At 41.8% G+C, this 19,839-nt stretch overlaps 1 protein-coding gene across 1 annotated transcript in view; it reads right to left on the reverse strand.

The window, feature by feature from the left end:
• The window catches only part of MEP1A (meprin A subunit alpha), a 49,857-nt gene that overhangs the window by 8,624 nt on the left and 21,394 nt on the right, over positions 1 to 19,839 (reverse strand). The window contains exons 9-10 of the mRNA XM_029596888.1: positions 17,897 to 18,046; positions 12,436 to 12,651 (exon numbers count right to left, since the gene is read on the reverse strand). Of these exons, the coding sequence (XP_029452748.1) occupies positions 12,436 to 12,651; positions 17,897 to 18,046 (366 nt within the window). The remainder of the gene's footprint in view (positions 1 to 12,435; positions 12,652 to 17,896; positions 18,047 to 19,839) is intronic.

The raw sequence follows: 19,839 nt of genomic DNA on the forward strand, positions 1-19,839 counted from the left end.
ACAGATCCCCCAAATGGGCCCTTTGTCCCTAGAGTATAGCCTGGAAAATAGAGTCTGGATTGGGTGAAGGGGGGGCCTTTGACTTGTTTCTGGGATCTTGTAAATGTTTGATAAAGTTTTGGAGAGGGCCCTGCAGGGACTTTCCCCCTCAAAGAGAAAGGCCCAAGGAATATGGTGTTTCCCTCTCCAAGGAGAAGCAGCCAAGAATTAAAGGGGACTGAATCTGGAGTTACAAAAAGTGGAGGAGGATCAGGAGATCCCACAGGTGTAATCTTGATGTGGAATTTGAAAAAGCCTCAGAAGTTTGGGAGTCGGGGGACACTGGAGAATGTGTCTGTTGAGCTGTTTGATGGGAGCTGTGGAGACATGGATCCAGATCTGGAGCAGAGTCCTCATGTCTACCGTGAAAAGAGAAAACAGTAAGTGCTGAGGTGTTAATAAGGGTACTTAGGGTATTCAAATTTTGATACACAGTCTTTGAGAAAAAGAAGAACTAGAGGAGAAAAGGAACAGAAGAGATGTTCACCAAAAATATTGGTGAATGAAAGGAGTTTGAAGAAATAGTGACAAATATTGTGAAATTAACTCTTTTCTTCTCTGGGAGAAGGGGTACTTGGTTGTGGCTTACTGCTTTCCATCTTTCTTACAATTTTCTTTTGTAAGGGTAGTTGGGCTGTGAGAGGCCGCTGACCAGCCTGAGTGTCACTACCAATAATCAACGCTCCTGCTGCTCAGAGTGTGTGCACATATTGTTACAGATATTAACTTATAGGTTGATACACCTTGTGGCTGATTGCTATATTCATTATTTTTTACTTCCTGTCTTTTTTTGTTACATTGGTCTTGTGTGTTGCTTCCTGAGAAATTACAGCATGGCACACATTCACTAGCACCTTTCTGTTGTCTTTATTTCTGCATATCAAATATGGTGTCAGAAGTAGCTGAACCTACACTGCTTTCCTACATCTGAAGCAGAGAATTTCCAGAGTGCAGTGGGCTTAGGAATTGTGAGCAGAAGGCAAGGTTTGCAGTAATATTGATTGGCTTAGGACTACATACACCTTCCTATGGATGCTGAAACACAAAAGTGTTTCTGCATCATGGCAGCTGCTAACTGCATTCCACTCTCCGAAGGCATGAAGGTTAGTGGTGACTTGAGTAGCAACTGGGAAAGTTTCAGGACAGAATTTGAAGACTACTCTCTAGCCACAGGCTTAAATGAAAAGTCAGCCGAAGTGGAGGTAGCTACATTGAGGAGGCTGATGAGTACTGAATGCTGCCATGTTTTTTAGCACAATTTGAGCCTTATGGGGGAAAAGAGAAAGGATACAAAAACCTTTCCATATCTATTGGAAGCCTATTTCATATATGCAAAAAAATGTAATATATGAAAGATACATAGTTGACTGCTGCAAACAAGAGGAGAATGAATCTACTGTCAACTTTATCACACTTTAGAGAGGAAGCAGTGACATTGAGTATGGCCCACTGAATGATGAACTGATTTGGGATAAACTAGTCTTTAGCATAGCCAATAAATGCCCATAAACTGCCTTCAGAGAGAACGAGACTAAAATTAGAATACAGTCATTAAAATATGCATATTGTAGAGCTTACGGACTTGCAAATGATGACTATGGAACAGGACTGCTAGGCTAGCAACATTAATGAAACAGAGATGGCTACCACAAGAATGTGTCTGATGAGTGTGACAGATCCCCCAAATGGGCCTAGAGAATGGCCTGGAAAATAGAGTCTGGATTGGGTGAAGGGGGGGGGGGCCTTTGACTTGTTTCTGGGATCTTGTAAATGGTTGATAAAGTTTTGGAATGTTTTGGGGAAAAAGACACCGAGGCTTGCAATTACCAATAAACAGTCACTAGGTGGCACAGTGAATGGTAAAAGAACACTGAATGTAAATTGGAAGATTTCTGAAGGGAATTTCTAGAGGGTTCCATAGAGAGTGTCTCCTTTAAAGGATGAGGGGAGAATGATCCTCTAGAGTGAGTAAAGTAAGGACTATATAATTCTAGTTCAAGGTCTTTGGAGGCGGAAGGTTTGGAGAGGGCTGCCAGCAAAACTGGTGAGCCCGGGGACACACACACACCCATTGAAGAGGGCTGTGCAGGGCTTCCCCCCTCAAAGGGAAGGAACTGAAGGCAAAGGGATGTTCTTTTTCCTATGGAGAAACAACCAGGGGACCCAGCCTGGGTGTAAGAGGAAAGGCAGAAGTGTTTGCCCTACAGTCCATGGAGGACCAGAAGAGATTGCTAAAGGTGTGAGTGGGATAAAACTGGCAAAATCTCTTGCAAAGGCCTGGAGGAGAATTCTGAAGAGTTGTCTGGCGTGGATGCAGAGTTACTGAGGTGGAGAGGGAGACCACCCTGTGTCCAATGAGTGAGTACTGTTATAACTGTGGGGAGACCCCTAATTGTACTCTCTTTTTGGTTTCTGATTGTGCAAATAGTATGGGTGAGGGGAAACCCAGAACCCATCATGATACTTACCCGAAGTCAAAATGTATCCAGTTAAGTGATGCAAATCTCTTATATGCAAGTATTTGTGCTCCTAATTTTAATCATTTACATGTGCAAATTTAACTTACATATTTTCCTTATCACTGGTTGGCTTTTACACGTGTAAGTCATCAAATTTTGTAACATACGCATGTGAAAAGAATTACCAGTTTTATCAATTAGTCCAACAGTTTGTCCAGTCTATCTCTAGATTGTCAAGACCCTCCTGATTCTTCAGTCTAAAGTCATCCCAATTTTCCCTGACCCCTCACCCAGTCAGTTGGCCCCGCCCCTTTTTTATATGAGCAACTGTATTCATACACCATTATTTGCATGTGTATGTTTGAGGTTTATAAAATACTTCTTACGCAAATATGTGCTAAAGAGTCGCAGCCAAACAGGGAGGTTGAGCAAGGGTCAGTGCTGATCCCGTCTCAAGCCAGGGGCCACCAGTTGAGGTAGCACTGACACCCCCAAAATGTTTAAAAGTTAAAAAATGAACTGCATGGTGATGGCCCCGGCCCCCCTTCCCCTCCCCCTTCCCCATAGCACACAATAAAATGTGGCCTCAGGCCCCGATACCAATACCAAGTCACCACATGAAAACCCCACCCCATGGCCCCCCTGAAGTCACTCCAATCAATCCCCCACCCCCCTGGCCTCCCAAAGTATTTACTGGAAACCCCGGGTTCACCCTCGCTCAACTTCTCCATTTGGCCGTGACTTTTTTAAAAATTTTCTGCCACTTTAAATGTGCGGTGGGAGCCTAGGGACCTGCATTAGTGTCCCAGGCCTTCTGCCGCACATCTAACGCATTCCAAATAGGTGTAGATATTTTATTTCAGCTGCCCACCTTCTTGCTCAGCCACAATAAAATATTTACAGCAAATTGAATAGTAATGACCTTCTTTGCATGCATTTGCACTATTGATGCATGCAAATTGCATGCAAAGAAGGTAATTGTAATAGGGGAGGGTATCTTGGCAGGGAGATGCAAAATATCTTGTATATTGTGCAATAGTGCACTATTTGGTGATAAACACAATATAATGTATGTTAGAGCCCTAATGCAGCTTGAGGAATCACCTGGTAACTTTGTACCTGAGGCAATGGAGAGCAAAGTGACTTGTCCACGGTCACAAGGAGCAACAGTGGACTGTGAACTTGGGTTCCACTTGCTCACAGCACACTGCTCTAACCACTAGGCTACTCCTCCAGCCTGCCTTGCCTCCACATTCAAGGACTATATTCCATCTCATGATTTACGATTTGCAAGTAAAAATCTCTTAGTTATTCCTTCTCTTTGTACTTTACATTTTTGTGACTCAAGGGATTGAACCTTTATGGTGGCGGGCCCAGTATTATGGAATGATTTTCCAGCCGATCTGAGAGCAGACCTATTTCTGAAATCATTCAGAAAAAAGATGAAGCCTTTCTACCTTGCCCATGTGTTTGGAAGTATGGATGCCACTGCAAGTTTGGCTACTTTTAATGTTTGGTCTCCCCTGGCATCTGTGGAAGACATGTACCTACCTGAATGCAGGAGGTTATATTAGTCATATGTTTCTTCGCCTAGCATGATTGTTTCATTATAGGCAAAACATAAATATATATATTTTTAATATATAGGATAGGCAGATTTGATTACTATCCAGTTGATATTGTTTAAGTGTGTTTGCTATTTGCTCTAGGTATGAATGTTTTAGTTTGTGACCTGCTTAGAAGGGATGATAGATAGGGAATAAATGAGTGAGGTGATCAAATTTGCTGATGATACAAAATTATTTAAATTTATTTGCAAGACTGGGAGACTGGACATCCAAATGACAGATGACATTTAATGTGGACAAGTGCAAAATGATGCACGTAGGGAAGAACAACCCAAATTATAGCTACACAATGCAAGATTCTGCACTGGATGTCACCACCTACGGGCAGGATCTAGGCATCATCTTGGATAATATGTTGAAATCCTTTGCTCAATGGGTGGCAGTGGCTAAGAAAGCAAACAGAGTGCTAGGAATTATTAGGAAAGGAATGGAGAATAAAATAGAAAAAATCATAATGCCCCTATCGCTCCATGGTGCAACTGCAGCTTGAGTATTGTGTGCAATTCTGGTCACCACATCTCAAAAAAGATATATCAGAATTCAAAAAGGCAAAAAGATGGGCAAGCAAATTGGTAAAAGGGATGGAATGATTCCCCTATTAGGAAAGGCTAAAGATGTTAGGGCTCCTCAGAGTGGAGAATAGACAGCTGAGGGGAGATATGATAGAGGTCTATAAAATAATGAGTGGAATGGAACAAATAAACGCGAATTGACAATTTACCCTTTCAAAAAGAACAAAGACTAGAGAACATACAATGAAGTTACTAGGTGATACATTTAAGACAAATAGGAAAAAATATTTTTTACTCAATGTATAATTAAACTCTGGAATTTGTTGCCAGAGAATATGCTAAAAGCTGTTAGTGTAGCTGGGTTTTTAAATGTTTTGGACAAGTTCCTGGAAGAAAAGCCAATAAATCATTATTAAAGTGGATTGGGGGAAATCTACTGCTTATCAGCATGGAATCTATCAACCTTTTGGGATCCTGCCCAGTCCCTACCCTTTCAGTTAGATATTGCAATAGTGTGTGTTAATTTGCCTAAACAATCCACAGAAATGGCAAAAATATAATATATCTGCAGTCCTTTCCTCTATATTTTCCACGAAGTTAAACTTGAGGATGGGCAGTAGACACCGAGCAAGCATAACTAGTTGCACTGGCAAATACCAATCACTTTGTGAGAGTCTCTTGGAGTAATTTCAGAGACTAAAAAAAATTAGTTAGTATAGAGGCCAAGGTGCCATCTATCACCTGACCATGAGACTGAGATCAATCAGTAAGAGGCATGTGACACATGCTTAGATGGCAAGATGTCATTGCCAGCGTAAAGAAGAAATGCTAGTGTGTTACCAGTGCCGCCACCACCACTGCCAATATGTACATCCTGGGGTGGGCCTACTCAGTGTCTAGATCAGGGGTCCCCAAACTATGGTCAAAGGGCCAGATGTGACCATTGGCTGAAATTCACTTGACTAGCAGTAGGAGCGCATTCCACCGTTATCGCTATCTCAGATACTTGAGGTCAGAAGTGTAAGTAGCAGCATATCAGAGCAGCGTGGGCAAGGTATGCTGGTGAAAGGGCACCATCGATTGGCTTCATTAGAAATTGCTGAGGTTAGCGCTGCTTAGGCAGGTGGAGCCATGTGGGCCGAAGGAAGGAAGAGAGACTGAAGCACAGCCAAAATTAGTGTGGCCCCCCACCCTCCTTGCTCTGGACTATGCATTACCCCTATGCTTGGGGTGGAGAGTGCCACATGAGAAATCTTTTACTAACATGATTTATCTTCAGGTTCATAGCCTGAGTGGGGGATGAGGCAGTGCCCTGGTCACAACAATACCACAATTCTGTGCCCTTCCCAAACAACATCTCCCTTGTGGCACCACAGACCAGATAAAATCATCATACCAGAATAAAACTGTAATTAATCCTTTCACTAGTATTTTATAGCGATGTGAATCAGTTCCGGAATCGTTTCTGGTATCGTGTTTGTAGAACCACAGGAAATCTTCGTTTCCCGAGGTTCTGACTGCTTTTTTTTCAGCTGTTCCGAGCCAAAAAACACAACCCACCCCAACCCTTTAAATCTAATTATTTAGAATCCCCCACCCTCCCGACCCCCCCAAAACTTTCCTAATGTACCTGGTGGTCCAGCGGGGGTCCCAGGAGCGATCTCCCACTCTTGGGCTGTTGGCTGCCAGTAAACAAAATGGCGCTGATAGCCCTTTGCCCTTAACATGTGACAATGTGACAAGCCTCACCACCGCCTCTTCCGCAACATGCTCCCCAGTCCCCTGGTCGGACCATAGATTGATCTCTACTACTCTTAAGCTCATCCAACCCATTCCCCTTCCAGTACAAAAAACCTCAGTCCAATTCAGGAAGCTATGCAACCCAGAATCGCTCAGCCCTCAACTATCCTCTGCATTAGACAAAATAGACCTCACGGAATGCCAATTCAGCCACTTCCTCCTGGATCAAAATAACTAAGAACGTAGCAGACCTTATGTGCCCATTAACTACAAAAGCCCTCCTCTCTAATTCTAACAACAGGAAACCCTGGTACACCCCTCAACTCAAAACCCTGAAACAAGAACTTAGAAGACTCAAGCATGCATGGCGAAAGAACCCATCCTCTTCAAACCTAGGAGCCTACAAATCCCACATGCACAGCTACCGGATATCCATTCTACAAACTAAAAGGGATTTTTTTCTCAAAGAAAATACACCACCATCTTCGATCCTAAAGCTTTATTTTCCATCGTCCCGACCCTCACCAAAGCTCCCCCCACGACCATCCCGGACGATCAAGCAGCCAGCAAAGCCTCAGAGTTAGCCACATATTTCGAGAAAAAAATCACAGACTTGATCAGACCTTTAAAGGCCAACAATGTTCCTCCTCCACCACCAGCCGACTCCTCACATACTCAACAGAACATGTGTCTTGAAACATTCGAGCCGACTTCCTCCTTAGAGATTGAAACAGTCCTAAAGAAACTCAAACCGGCCTCGCACCCCACAGATGCAATCCCTGCCAACTTACTCATCGCCATCTCAAAAACAGTCGCCAAACCAATTGCCGACATCATTAACTGCTCACTAATGCAAGGTACAGTTCCGGACCCTCTGAAACTCGCAATTCTCAAACCTCTCTTGAAAAACCCCAACCTGTCTCCAGACGACCCCGCCAACTATCGCCCGATTGCTAAACTCCCCTTCATCTCCAAAATCTTAGAAAAATAGTGAATAAGCAACTTTCGGAGTACTTAGACGACAACAAAATACTATCCCCCTCTCAATTCGGCTTCCATAAAGCCCGAATCACTGAAGCACTCCTAATCTCCCTAACAGACACAATACTGTTAAATCTGGATAAAAAACAACCAGGTCTACTCATCCTTCTCGACCTATCGGCCGCATTTGACACTGTGAACCACTCAACACTTCTGAACCGCCTAGCCGACATCGGCATCAAAGGCACTGCCCTCAGCTGGTTCAAATCTTTTCTACATAACAGATTTTACAAGGTCAGAGTCAACAATAACGAATCACACCCAGTCTGCTCTTCACTAGGAGTCCCTCAAGGCTCATCCTTATCCCCTACCCTCTTCAACATTTATCTTCTACCACTTTGCCAGCTCCTCTCCAAACTAAAACTAACCCACTACATTTACGCTGACGATGTACAAATATTCATCCCGATTATGGAATCTCTTCAAAAAACACTAGAATTTTGGAACAACTGCCTCCAATCCATCAATAACCTGCTCATGAGCCTTAATTTAATCCTTAATTCAAATAAAACTGAAATTCTCATCGTTTCACAGGACTGTAATAATGCAACGGCTAACATACTCCCTTCCATTCAACCTTCCTTTTCCTCTCAAGTCAGAAACCTCAGAGTCATCATGGACAATCAACTAAACCTAAAAAGATTCATTAATAATACCACAAAGGATGGCTTCTACAAATTACAAGTTCTGAAATGGCTCAGACCGCTCCTCCACTTCCAAGACTACCGGTTGGTTCTCCAGGCAATCATTTTCTCAAAAATCGACTACTGTAATTCCCTCCTACTCGGCCTCCCAGCTAACTCCATAAAACCTTTACAAATGCTTCAAAACGCTTCAGCCAGGATCCTGACTAAGTCTAACAAAAGAAATCATATTACCCCCATCTTGAGAAACCTTCACTGGCTCCCAATTAAGTTCAGAATCTCCTACAAAGTACTAACAATCATACACAAATATATACACAACCTCATTCCACTGGAACTCAGTATACCTATTCGACCACATATACCCACAAGACCGGTGAGAGCAGCGTATAGAGATACCCTCCTTGCCCCTCCTAGCAAAACCTCATTAAATAAACGATCTCTATCCACAACGGGCCCCGCGCAATGGAACTCTCTACCTCCAGAACTCCGGAAGGAACAGTGCCCAATCACATTTAAAAAGAGACTCAAAACTTGGCTATTCGAACAAGCATTTAATCTATGCCAATAATCGCCACCTCATTTATCCAATCAGGTGCTACATATTCCGTGACTATTGAATCCAATAAGCACCTAGATATTTAGCCAGGTTAGTCTTAATTTCGCAGTAGAACTCACACTACTTTATTTTTTCGTTGTAATGTATTTGTTGTAATCTATTTGTTGTAATGTATTCGTTGTAATGTATTCCCCAGTTACCTGTTCCAAGTTTATCTCCCTGTTCGATGTAACCGCATTCTTACATGCATATTAATGTTATAATGTAAACCGAATTGCTATGTAACATTGCTACATGAATCTCGGTATATAAAAATGTTAAATAAATAAATAAATAAATAAATAAGGGCTATCGGAGCCATTGGCCGGCCCCTGTCACATGATAGGAGCAATGGACGGCCGGCGCCATCTTAAAAAACTTGAAAGGTTTTAATGATCCAAAGACAATGACAAACCTTTTCTGTTGCAAAAAAATCAGCAGAACCAGGGGTCATGATTTAAAACTCCTGGGAGGAAGACTCAGAACCAATGTCAGGAAGTATTTCTTCACGGAGAGGGTGGTGGATGCCTGGAACACCCTTCCGGAGGAAGTGGTGAAGACCAAAACTGTGAAGGATTTCAAAGGGGCGTGGGATAAATACTGTGGATCCATAAAGTCTAGAGGAAGTGACTGAAGAGAAGAGGCATGGGGGTGGCTTGCGGGAATGACGGCTACTACCTGGAGATGAATATCCTTATTCAATAAGCATACACACGGTTAATGCGACTCCAACATTGCTCTATGCTTCAACGGCAACGAGGAAATGTGGAAAAAGGATTTGCATCCACATAAAAGCAGGGGAGTAGCTTGCTTGTTATGGCGTTTACTACCCCAAATCAAAAATGCCTGATACTTCACTTTCAATGCATATCCAGCATAGCTCTATGCTTCACCAGCAGGGGGAATGAAGAAAATTTGTTTTATATTCAGACATCTACCAACAAGGCCTGAATTACATAGAATGGGTAAAACAAATAAGCATGGGTGTAGCTTGCTTGTTACGGCGGTTACTAACCCAAATCAAGCCTGATACTTCACTTAAAATACATATCCAGTGCAGCTCACTGCTTCAACAGCAGGGGGAATGAAGAAAAGAGGATTTATATTCAAACAACCAACAAGGACTGAATTGCTCAGGCTGGGTAAACAAGCGTGGTTGTAGCTTGCTTATTACAGCGGTTACTACCCCAAACCAATTAGCTGGATACTTCACTTAAATGCAGCTCCAGCACTGCTATTTACGATGGCGGGGGTGGAAGGGAAATAGAGCCCAAAAATTATTTAAAGGGACAAGAGTAACAGAAAAGTATGGAAAAAAAAAGTGTGAAGCTTTCTGGACAGACTGGATGGACCGTTTTATATTCTTCTGCTGTCATTTCTATGTTTCTATGTTTAAACTTGCAGTGTTCTTATTTTAAATCAAGCAATGCAGAAATAATACTGGGTATGGCCTATTAGCTAGGACAACCAACATACTCATATGGATAGTAAAAAAAACTATAAGGAACACTAAAAGAGAAAGGTTGGAGGTGGGGAGAAGCAGTGAAGTACACAGCTTTCAAAAATTGTCTTTACCCCTGAGAACTCAAAAAGAGAGGGGGAACAGATTCACCTCAATGTCACCAGTTTGTAAAGGGTGCACTCTGTCCCAAACACAATATTGTGTGGAAAAAACAATCAAGAAAATGAAAGAGTCCCATTTGATGGTGGAGCTGGCTAGATGACAAACCAAACAGATAAACATTGCAGTGTGTGTGAAAGGTCTCTCTCTTCTGCAGAGCTTTACCAAATGGTTTATTTGCTACCAAACAGTAAGCTGCCTGGTTTCAGTCTCTTAAGGAAGACCACGGTCCATCAGCTTCTCTGACCAAGCCCTATCTTGCGTGTCTGTACCTGCCAGCTTGACTTCGGCTGAAAGGCAGTTAAGATGAGATACTGAATTTGTAATAAAAGGCAAGGAAATAAATCTTTTCCCTCCTTTGTTAAGATACTATCTGTACAAAGTTTAGATTACTTAACTCTTAGGAGGGTGATTCAGCCATGTGTTCCTGGGCCTGGATATATCTGGAAAGGAAGTATTTCAGTCTCTCAGCTCCTAACTCCTCTGTCCCTTGTTAGGGTTTTACATGTAGCTTGGTTATGAAGCAAGAACCACTGTCTGTCTATTTCTTCAGAGTGCAGATTCTGTCTCTCCTTCTTGTTAATTAGCTCTTCAGGGAAAGAACTGATTGTAGGGCTGCCAGATACATTCCTCTCTGCCTGGCTCCTGACTCCAACTCCTGGCCGTTCCCACCCCTTACACACAGACAGAGCAATCCAAATTATGTTTTTCCTATCTTAAATGATCTCTCAGTACTCATTTGGCTTCCTCTTCTACTGGCTATGTAGTGCTGTTCTCTGGGCAGGCTAAACAGTACAGCCCTTTTTCCAACTTGTTAACACTGTGAGTGCAGAACATATGTCTCTCACAGGAGAACATCTTTGGTTCAGCAAACTCTGACCTCTCCCCTCCTCTCCCTCTCTCCCTTCTCCCCAGCTTTCTTTGTGACTGGAAAGGTTCTATGTGGCCCTTTTCTTGAAATATTTGGGGATCCTTGGTCTAGATGGGAATCAATTTTAAATGAGTTTAGGCTCCTAACTTTTGGAATTAGGCCCCTAAATTGATCCTTTTGAAAATGTACTAGGGCTAAGTGTCTAAATTTAGGCTCCTAGTTTTATTAGAATACTAAATTTAAGAGCTTAAAAATGGTGGCTATGAGGCTGGAGTTAGGGTAGGGAAACAAAGTTGGGAGCTTGGCACTGATTTTCAGAATTAGGAACCTAATTTATGATGCTAAATCTAGACAAATAAATAGCAGATCTAAATTTTGGCCCCTAAGTTTTAGGCCCCTAAATGTATGTGAATTTTCAACTGAAAAATTAGGCACCTAATTTATAGGCCTAAAATTAAGAGCTTGGATTTTTTTTAATATTGGCCCTAATGTTTGCTGCATGTGAAATAAGAATCTGAATGAATTATCTGGATGAAAATGACTGTCTAATGTAGAAATGTATTTATTCATTTACAGATATTTATATACCATCCTTCCAAATATGATCAGGGTGGTTTACATTATTAGAACATACATAAAATTTGAAACAATAAAACACAACAAAATAATAAATCAAGACAATAGTTCCAAACTAATTATTAAAATTCCATCATCTTGCTAAATCTGTTAAGAAATCTGATACACCAAGATTTACAAATCTCCCCAGCAAAACTGAGAAAATTCCAAAACATCAGAAGAACTCAAATCAAGCAGAAATTCACCTGGTTTGAAATTGATCTTGCAATATTTGCACATCTCTGCTTATGACCTATGATTCTTCCTCAGAAATTATGAAAGTAAATGCTATTAGGAAAGTGACAGATTTTTAATTTTGGCCGGTCTGTTTGCTTCCTGTTTGTGCTCGCCTAATCTTCCCAATGACTGATTTTTTTAAATTCATTGGTCATTTTACATTGTGTGGTTCCACCCCTGCTCTTCCTCTTCTTCATTTTTCAGTTTGATGAACACAATGAACAAAAGACTCAAAGATCACAGTGATAATGACATTCTCAACCAGAGCTTCCTGAACCTGTGCAATGTACAATGAATATTCAGGAGATACATTCGCATTGGGTCTCCAATGCTTTAAGATTAATACATTCTATGTAAACTCACATTTGCAAAACTCTTATTCAGCACATCTGTAAATTTAAAATATATTTATTATTTTTGTGATCATTACCTGCTAATGTCTTAATTTTTACCATTCTGCGAACACTCCCAGTTCCATCATCCTTTCTCACCCAGATAACAAGTTTGTCTGAGGGGCTTCCATTCATCTTGTAGAAAAACTGAAGACACTGCTGCTTTCTCTTTGGGTAGAGAATGCGAGATTCTAGAAGGGCAGTTTGACCTGCTGTTCCAGTGTTGGTGTTGAAATGCATAAAATACCCTGCATCTATAACAGAAGCACATATTTATGTTAGTTACTTCTATTTAGCAAAATTTCAGTATCAAAACAGAGGGTAGACCCACATGCTGTACCAACTGTAAGTTGGCGTATCCCATCATCATCATTGTTTATCTCATGCTCTTCCAAAGGGTGAGCTCAGAGTGTGTTACACAGTAGAGAGTCTACTGAGCCTTCAAACAAAACACGAAAGAGGGATTACAATGTGCAGGGTGTGCAAGACTAGGATAATAAACAAGTTTATGGATATAGGAGTAATGTGAAACAGCAATAAAAAGAACACATCATACAGGAATAGAGGAGCAGAACAGTAAAGGAAATCAATGTCATCTTCCTAAGATGAGGGGAGAGGCAACACACGGGATGTAGACGATTGAGGAGAGGGAGGTGTTATATACAAGCAACTAGACAAGACAGTAGGAAAAATGAGGCAGCTTAAGGTGCAAAGTTCTAGCATGGCAAGTCAGATGGCCCAAGTTGAGGGAAACAAAACAATAGGGCCTTGATTATAGCCCAAAAGCTTCTACAAACAGCCAGGTTTTCATTTTTTTCCTGAAGATCAGTCTGATGTCCAGCGGCAAGGAACACCAGAGGGTAAAGATAGATCTAGGAAGGTCCTCTTTGTTGAGCTGGAAAGCAACATTTCCTTAGGGGCAGATGCTACCTTCTGAGTGGTAAGTAGCGTATGTAGAGGGCAGGAGGGGATATTCAAGGAGAGACGGTTGAATAGGTAAGGTGGTGCTAGACCTTTGAGTGCTTTAAAAACCAGGACCAGGACTTTGAAGATAGTGCAATAGGAGACTGGAATTCAGTGTAGTGACATTAGGAGTAGCATGACCCAACTGAATTTGTTGTTGTTGAGCAGGTTCTGTGCTGCGTTATATAAAAACGCCACAGCATGGTGTTTTGAATAATGCCACAGCACGGATCCTGCTCAATAGCAGCTCACTAAACAGTGATTTGGCTTTTTCAGCAGGTCTATGTAAAGGGAATTCCAGTCAGAGGCGTACCTAGAGTATTTGGCACCTGGGGTTGACACTTCTTTGGCACACACACTTCTGATATATAATTTTAAAATTTCCTAAACATCGATAAAATATTTCAAAACAGCAGACACATCAAATAACACCCAATAATTAAAACTGATAAGGATTTTAAAAATCTCCCGGTCTCCATATCTGTCATCCTAAGATTGTTGTAGACTGGGGACACAAATGCACACACACACAATATGTTCCCTCTCTATCATGTGTGTGTGTGTGTGTGTGTGTGTGAGAGAGAGTCACACACACACACTTCCTCTGTGTCTCTCTCACACACAAACATGCTTCCTCCATCTCTCTCTCTCACACACACACACACACACACACACACATACTTCCTCTGTGTCTCTCTCACATGCTAACACACACACACACACACACACACTCCTTCTATCTTACTCTCTCCTTCACATGCACACATGCAGACAAAAACTGAACTGGAAACCACAAGCCAGATTCTATATGTAGTGCAACAAAGGAAAAGCAGAAAATCACTATTCCTCAAAACAATACAATCATAAGAACATAAGAATATGCCATACTGGGTCAGACCAAGTGTCCATCAAGCCCAGCATCCTGTTTCCAACAGTGGCCAATCCAGGCCATAAGAACCTGGCAAGTACCCAAAAACTAAGTCTATTCCATGTTACCGTTGCTAATAATAGCGGTGGTTATTATATGTCAACTTAATTAATAGCAGGTAATGGTCTTGTCATCCAAGAACTTATCCAATCCTTTTTTAAACACAGCTATACTAACTGCACTAACCACATCCTCTGGCAACAAATTCCAGAGTTTAATTCCAGAAATATAAATCAATCAGAATAGTAAAACTATACAAAAAAATATACATTTCAAAACAGGTGATGAATAGAATACTCTTCAATAATTAGAAGCTCCTGTACACATTTTTAAAAGTTTCCTAAACATCAATAAAATATTTCAAAACAGCAGACATCAAATAACACCCAGTAATTAAAACTAATAAGGATTTTAAAAATCTCCCACTCTCCATACCTGTCACTCTGAGATTGTCATGAACTGGGGGTACACACACAGAGAGAGACACAAACAAAATATGCTCCTTCTGTCTCTCATACACACAGGTTCTTGTGGCCTGGTTTTGGACTCTGTTGGAAACAGGATGCTGGGCTTGATGGACCCTTGGTCTGACCCAGAATGGCAATTTCTTGGTGAGAAATAGAGGGAGCTTGAGTGTGTGTGTGTGGGTGGGTGGGTGTGAAAGAGACAGACATACGTTTCCTCTGTCTCTCTCTCACACATACACACTTCCTCTTTATCTCTCACACAGAATTCCTGTCTCACCCACGCACACACACACACACATGCTTCCTCTCTCTCACCCCCACCCCCGCACACAGGCACCCTCTTACACATACGCACCCACAGGCATACACACTTACTCTTCTATACACTCACCATCTTATACCCACAGGCATTCTCTCATATACACACACACACACAGGCATCCTTTCATACACACACCCACAAACACACCCTCATACACACACACATCCACATACCCTTATATACATACACCCTCCCAAACACCCTCATATATATATACACACACAGACCCAAACCACCACCCCCCCCCCCTCCCAATACACTGACACTCTCACAGAGCCTGTCTCTCCCTTCTTCGGCTGCCGGCAACATTGCAGGGCTTCTTCTGATGCCGGCTTTTGAAGCACTGGCAGCAAAACTGGGCTTGTTCTTGGAGCGCCGGCAGCAATGCTGGGCTTGTTCTTTGCTGCCGTGCCGGTTCCAGAAAATGCCAGCGGCACCACTGGCTTCTGCCACTGCAGGTCCTTGCTGGCAGTGTTTCCCCCACCACGTCACTGTTCCGTGCTGACGCAGGATCTTCCTGCCGGAAGCAATAGCACCTCTCCCCCTTGGCACCTCACCCCCTTGGCATGCCTCTGCCAATAGGCCAGGCAGGAGATTACACAGGCCTGGATGACTGTAGCATAGGAAGGGCCATCAAAGTGGAGACAAAGTTGGTGAAGCTAGCATAGATGGAAAAAAGCTGACCTTGTAATGGAGAATATTTGAGCCTCAGTGGTAAGTTTGGTGTCTAAAGTGAAGCCAAGGCTTCAGACTTGGTGCCTGAAGAACACAACAGATCCTTCATGTGTTACTCCAGCGTGAATGTTGGAGTGCTCCGTTTTTCCAGGCCACAGCACTTTCATCTTATGGGGATTAAGCTTTAGTTTCTTAAGGTGTAAGCAACTTGTGATCCTCTTAAGGAAGTTATTCAAGTTTGAGCTTCCTTTGTCAGGGTTAGAGTCTAAGAGACATAGTAGTTGAAAATAATCCATATAGGTGTATTCAGGAATTTAACATTTTCTGATTAGTTTTCCAAGTAGGGCTAGATAAATATTGATTAGTGTTGGGGATAGAATGGAGCCTTGAGGCACACCACATGGGAGGGGAGGATGGGTGAGAGAAAGTCTGTTTCATAGAGTTGGTTTGAGTATGGTCTTGGAGGAAGGACTTAAACCAAGCAAGTGGTGCAGAGAGACCTAGGTCCACTAAAAGGGTGATAAAGCTCTAGGAGGTCAATAATCAGCCATGGCATGTCTGGTTAAGTTAGCCAAATAAACTTATTTGGCTTACTAGTACCAGATATTCAGTGGTGCAGGTTTACTGATGAATATACCCAGCTATCTCAAAGTCAGCCAGATAAGTTTATCCGGCTAACTTTAGGACTGCTCTCGGGCAGTACTAACTCTATACAAGTTAGCCAAATAACCCTGAATATCTGTGTTTGCTTCAGCCCGGAATATCCCTGGACTGCCCAGTCTCCAAATGAGAGGAGGGGAGACAAAAAAGACCTTCTCTCAACCAAAAGAGAATGTTTCACCGAAATGTCCAATCTTCTGGGATATCATTGTCACTGCAGCTCTTTTCTGTTCTAGAAGGGTACTGGCAGAGAGAGGCCTTTGAATCCAGGGAAAAGCTTGCACCAAGAGCACCAGGCTGCAACCCCAGCAAAACAATTCTTAAAGTAGTCAAAAATCCTAATTAAGTCTCTTCTTCCACATGGAGGTACATCCAACCTAGAAGGGAGTATACAGGAAGGAGTATTCCCAAAAATTATACTATGAGGAATGTGGGCCTCACTATTTATTTATTTTATTTATTTAAAATTTTTATATACCGGCATTCATGTTGCAAACACATCATGCCGGTTTACATATAACAGGGGTGTACAGTAAACAATTCAATAACCTATTTGTGTAGAAGGAAACAACTCCAACAGAGCTCCTCTCTGCTCAAAATCTCAACTCAAATGCCATGCCTGTGCTAGCCTTAGTCCCTAGTTCTAAGCAGGGTCCACCCACTCAGCTTCCTCTAGAGGAAGAACTGTAAAATGGTATTTCCTCTAGCTGTTAAACATCTATAGGGACCTAGTGACATCTAGTGGCCAACCCGTAGTGGTGCCACATACACTTTATGTTTTATATTTCATCTTTAACTTTTCCTTGCATGATTACAAGATGTCATAAAACTGGCAATTTTCCATCCGTAGAGGTTTGGATATCATAAAAATTATATATATATATAGCATAATATTTATTCCAGAACAGGTTAATAAGAAAGCACAGTATTGGTAGCTGTAATATGAAACTAGCCAAATTTTCAAATCCCACAGTTTGTCTGGATAAGCCAGAGACTTACTTAGACAAACTGTTTAAATATTGGCTCCCATGTTTCTATAGCTCTATAAACACATTGTAGGTTATTATTTGTTGTGTCATCCAGATTCCATTCCTTGCCACAGAGCACAATAACTTTATGCATTCTGTCTGCAGCACTTGTAATCCTTGCAAGCTGAGACCAGCTGTTTCACTCAGAGAGGCAAAGTCTTAAGAAACCTAACCAGATTCTTGAAACCTTAGACTGGATTTTTTTATTATTATTATCTGTCTTTATGAGTTGGAATATGTTGTTGCTCAGCACTACAGTACAGGTTAAACTGTAATGTTTATATTTTCACTTAGGTAAATTGTGCTTTTATTACCTGTAGATAAGTCACAATAAAGAGTCTTTGGTCCTTAGTAATTTGCAGTTCCAGTTGTTCAAAGGCTAAAGGTTACTATTTTAGCACATCAAGCAGTAAACGAGAGAGGAGCTTTTCAACACAATGCATTTCTTGAGTTTACCTCTACACTGTCCATTTAGCGTGTAGTCCTCAGAGGATCCAAGGGTGCTCTTCTGGTGAGCCCAATCTGCATTATCCGTGGTTCCTTGAATCATGCCACATATATTTATATACTCAAAAGAGCACTGGTCCAAAAGTGTATGAGAAGAAGCTGAAAAGTTTATGAACACATGGTTAACTGCAGCACTGGTATGTTTCTCCTAGAAATATCCTTAGTTTTTAGTAGGACTTTCATAATAGAAAAAATATTACAGTGTATAAAGGCTTAAGTAATATTCCTTTCATACAAAGGGGCCACTGTATTAAAGTGTGTTGATGCTAAAGAAAGCATTAATGTACAGGTATCGTGTTTAATGAGATTAATAATGCATTATTTTGCACATTAGTCCACATTCTCATGTTGTATCCTCATGATTGGGATACAACAATACCAGGCTATAACTTCTTAAGGAAGGACAGAGAGGATAGAAAAGGGGGAGGTGTGGCTCTTTATATCAGAAACAACATCCAAGCATCTGAGCTGCAAGGAAGTTGGGGCAAGGAAGAAGCAATATGGGTCGACCTAAAAAAAGATGACGGAGCATCCATTTATATTGGAGTGGTTTACAGGCCTCCAAACCAAAAGGAAGAGCTGGACAGAGATCTGGTTGAAGACATCCATAAGATAGGTAAGAAGGGAAAAGTGGTGATCGTGGGTGACTTTAATATGCCAGATGTAGACTGGAAAATCCCATCTGCAGAAACTAAAAATAGTAGAGCAATAGTGGATGCCATGCAAGTATCCTTGTTCAAACAAATGGTATTGGAACCCACGAGAGAAGGAACTATACTCGACTTAGTGCTCACTAATGGAGATAATGTCTCCGATGTCCAGGTGGGCACCCACCTCAGCACCAGTGATCATCAAACAGTATGGTTTAATATCACTAAAAGAATAGGGAAAAGAACCACAAAGACCCGAGTTTTACATTCAAAAACACGGACTTTGAGGAAATGGGTAAGTACCTGGAGGAAGAACTAAAAGGATGGGAGAACAAGAGAGATGTGGAGCAGCAGTGGACCAATCTAAAACGAGCAATCACCAAGGCAACTACTCTATATGTTAGAAATGTAAAGAAAAGCAAAAGAAAATTGAAACCTATCTGGTTCTCAAAGGAGGTGGCTGACAAAATTAAAGCTAAAAGAACAGCATTCAAGAAATATAAAAGATCCCAAAGGGAGGAACACAAAGAAGAATATTTGATTCAACTGAGGGAGACAAAGAAATTAATCAAGTTGGCAAAAAGTCAAGAGGAAGAGAGGATTGCCAAGGAGATAAAAAATGGTGACAAAACATTTTTCAGATACATCAGCGAAAAGAGAAAGGTCCAAAGTGGTATAGTGAAATTGAAAGGTGATAATGATCAATGTGTGGAGAGAGACAAAGAAATGGCAGAAATATTAAACGAATACTTCAGCTCTGTGTTCACTAAAGAAGACCCTGGAGAAGGACCATCTCTACACAACAAGAAACTGGAAGGAAATGGAATAGATGAAAATCCTTTTACAGTAGAAAATGTGTGGGAAGAGCTAAAGAACCTGAAAGTGGACAAAGCCATGGGGCCTGATGGGATTCATCCAAGGATATTGAGGGAGCTCAGAGATGTTCTGGCGGGTCCGCTGTGTGACCTGTTCAATAGATCCCTTGAAACGGGAGTGGTGCCGAGTGATTGGAGAAGAGCGGTGGTGGTCCCGCTTCACAAGAGTGGGAACAGGGAGGAGGCTGGCAACTACAGACTGGTTAGCCTCACTTCGGTGGTGGGAAAAGTAATGGAGTCACTGCTGAAAGAGAGAATAGTGAACTATCTACAGTCCGGAGAATTGATGGACCAGAGGCAACATGGATTCACCAGGGGAAGATCCTGTCAAACAAATCTGATTGACTTTTTTGACTGGGTGACCGAG

The sequence above is a fragment of the Rhinatrema bivittatum genome, chromosome 3 (genome assembly GCF_901001135.1).
Source record: "Rhinatrema bivittatum chromosome 3, aRhiBiv1.1, whole genome shotgun sequence".
NCBI classification, from domain to species: domain Eukaryota; kingdom Metazoa; phylum Chordata; class Amphibia; order Gymnophiona; family Rhinatrematidae; genus Rhinatrema; species Rhinatrema bivittatum.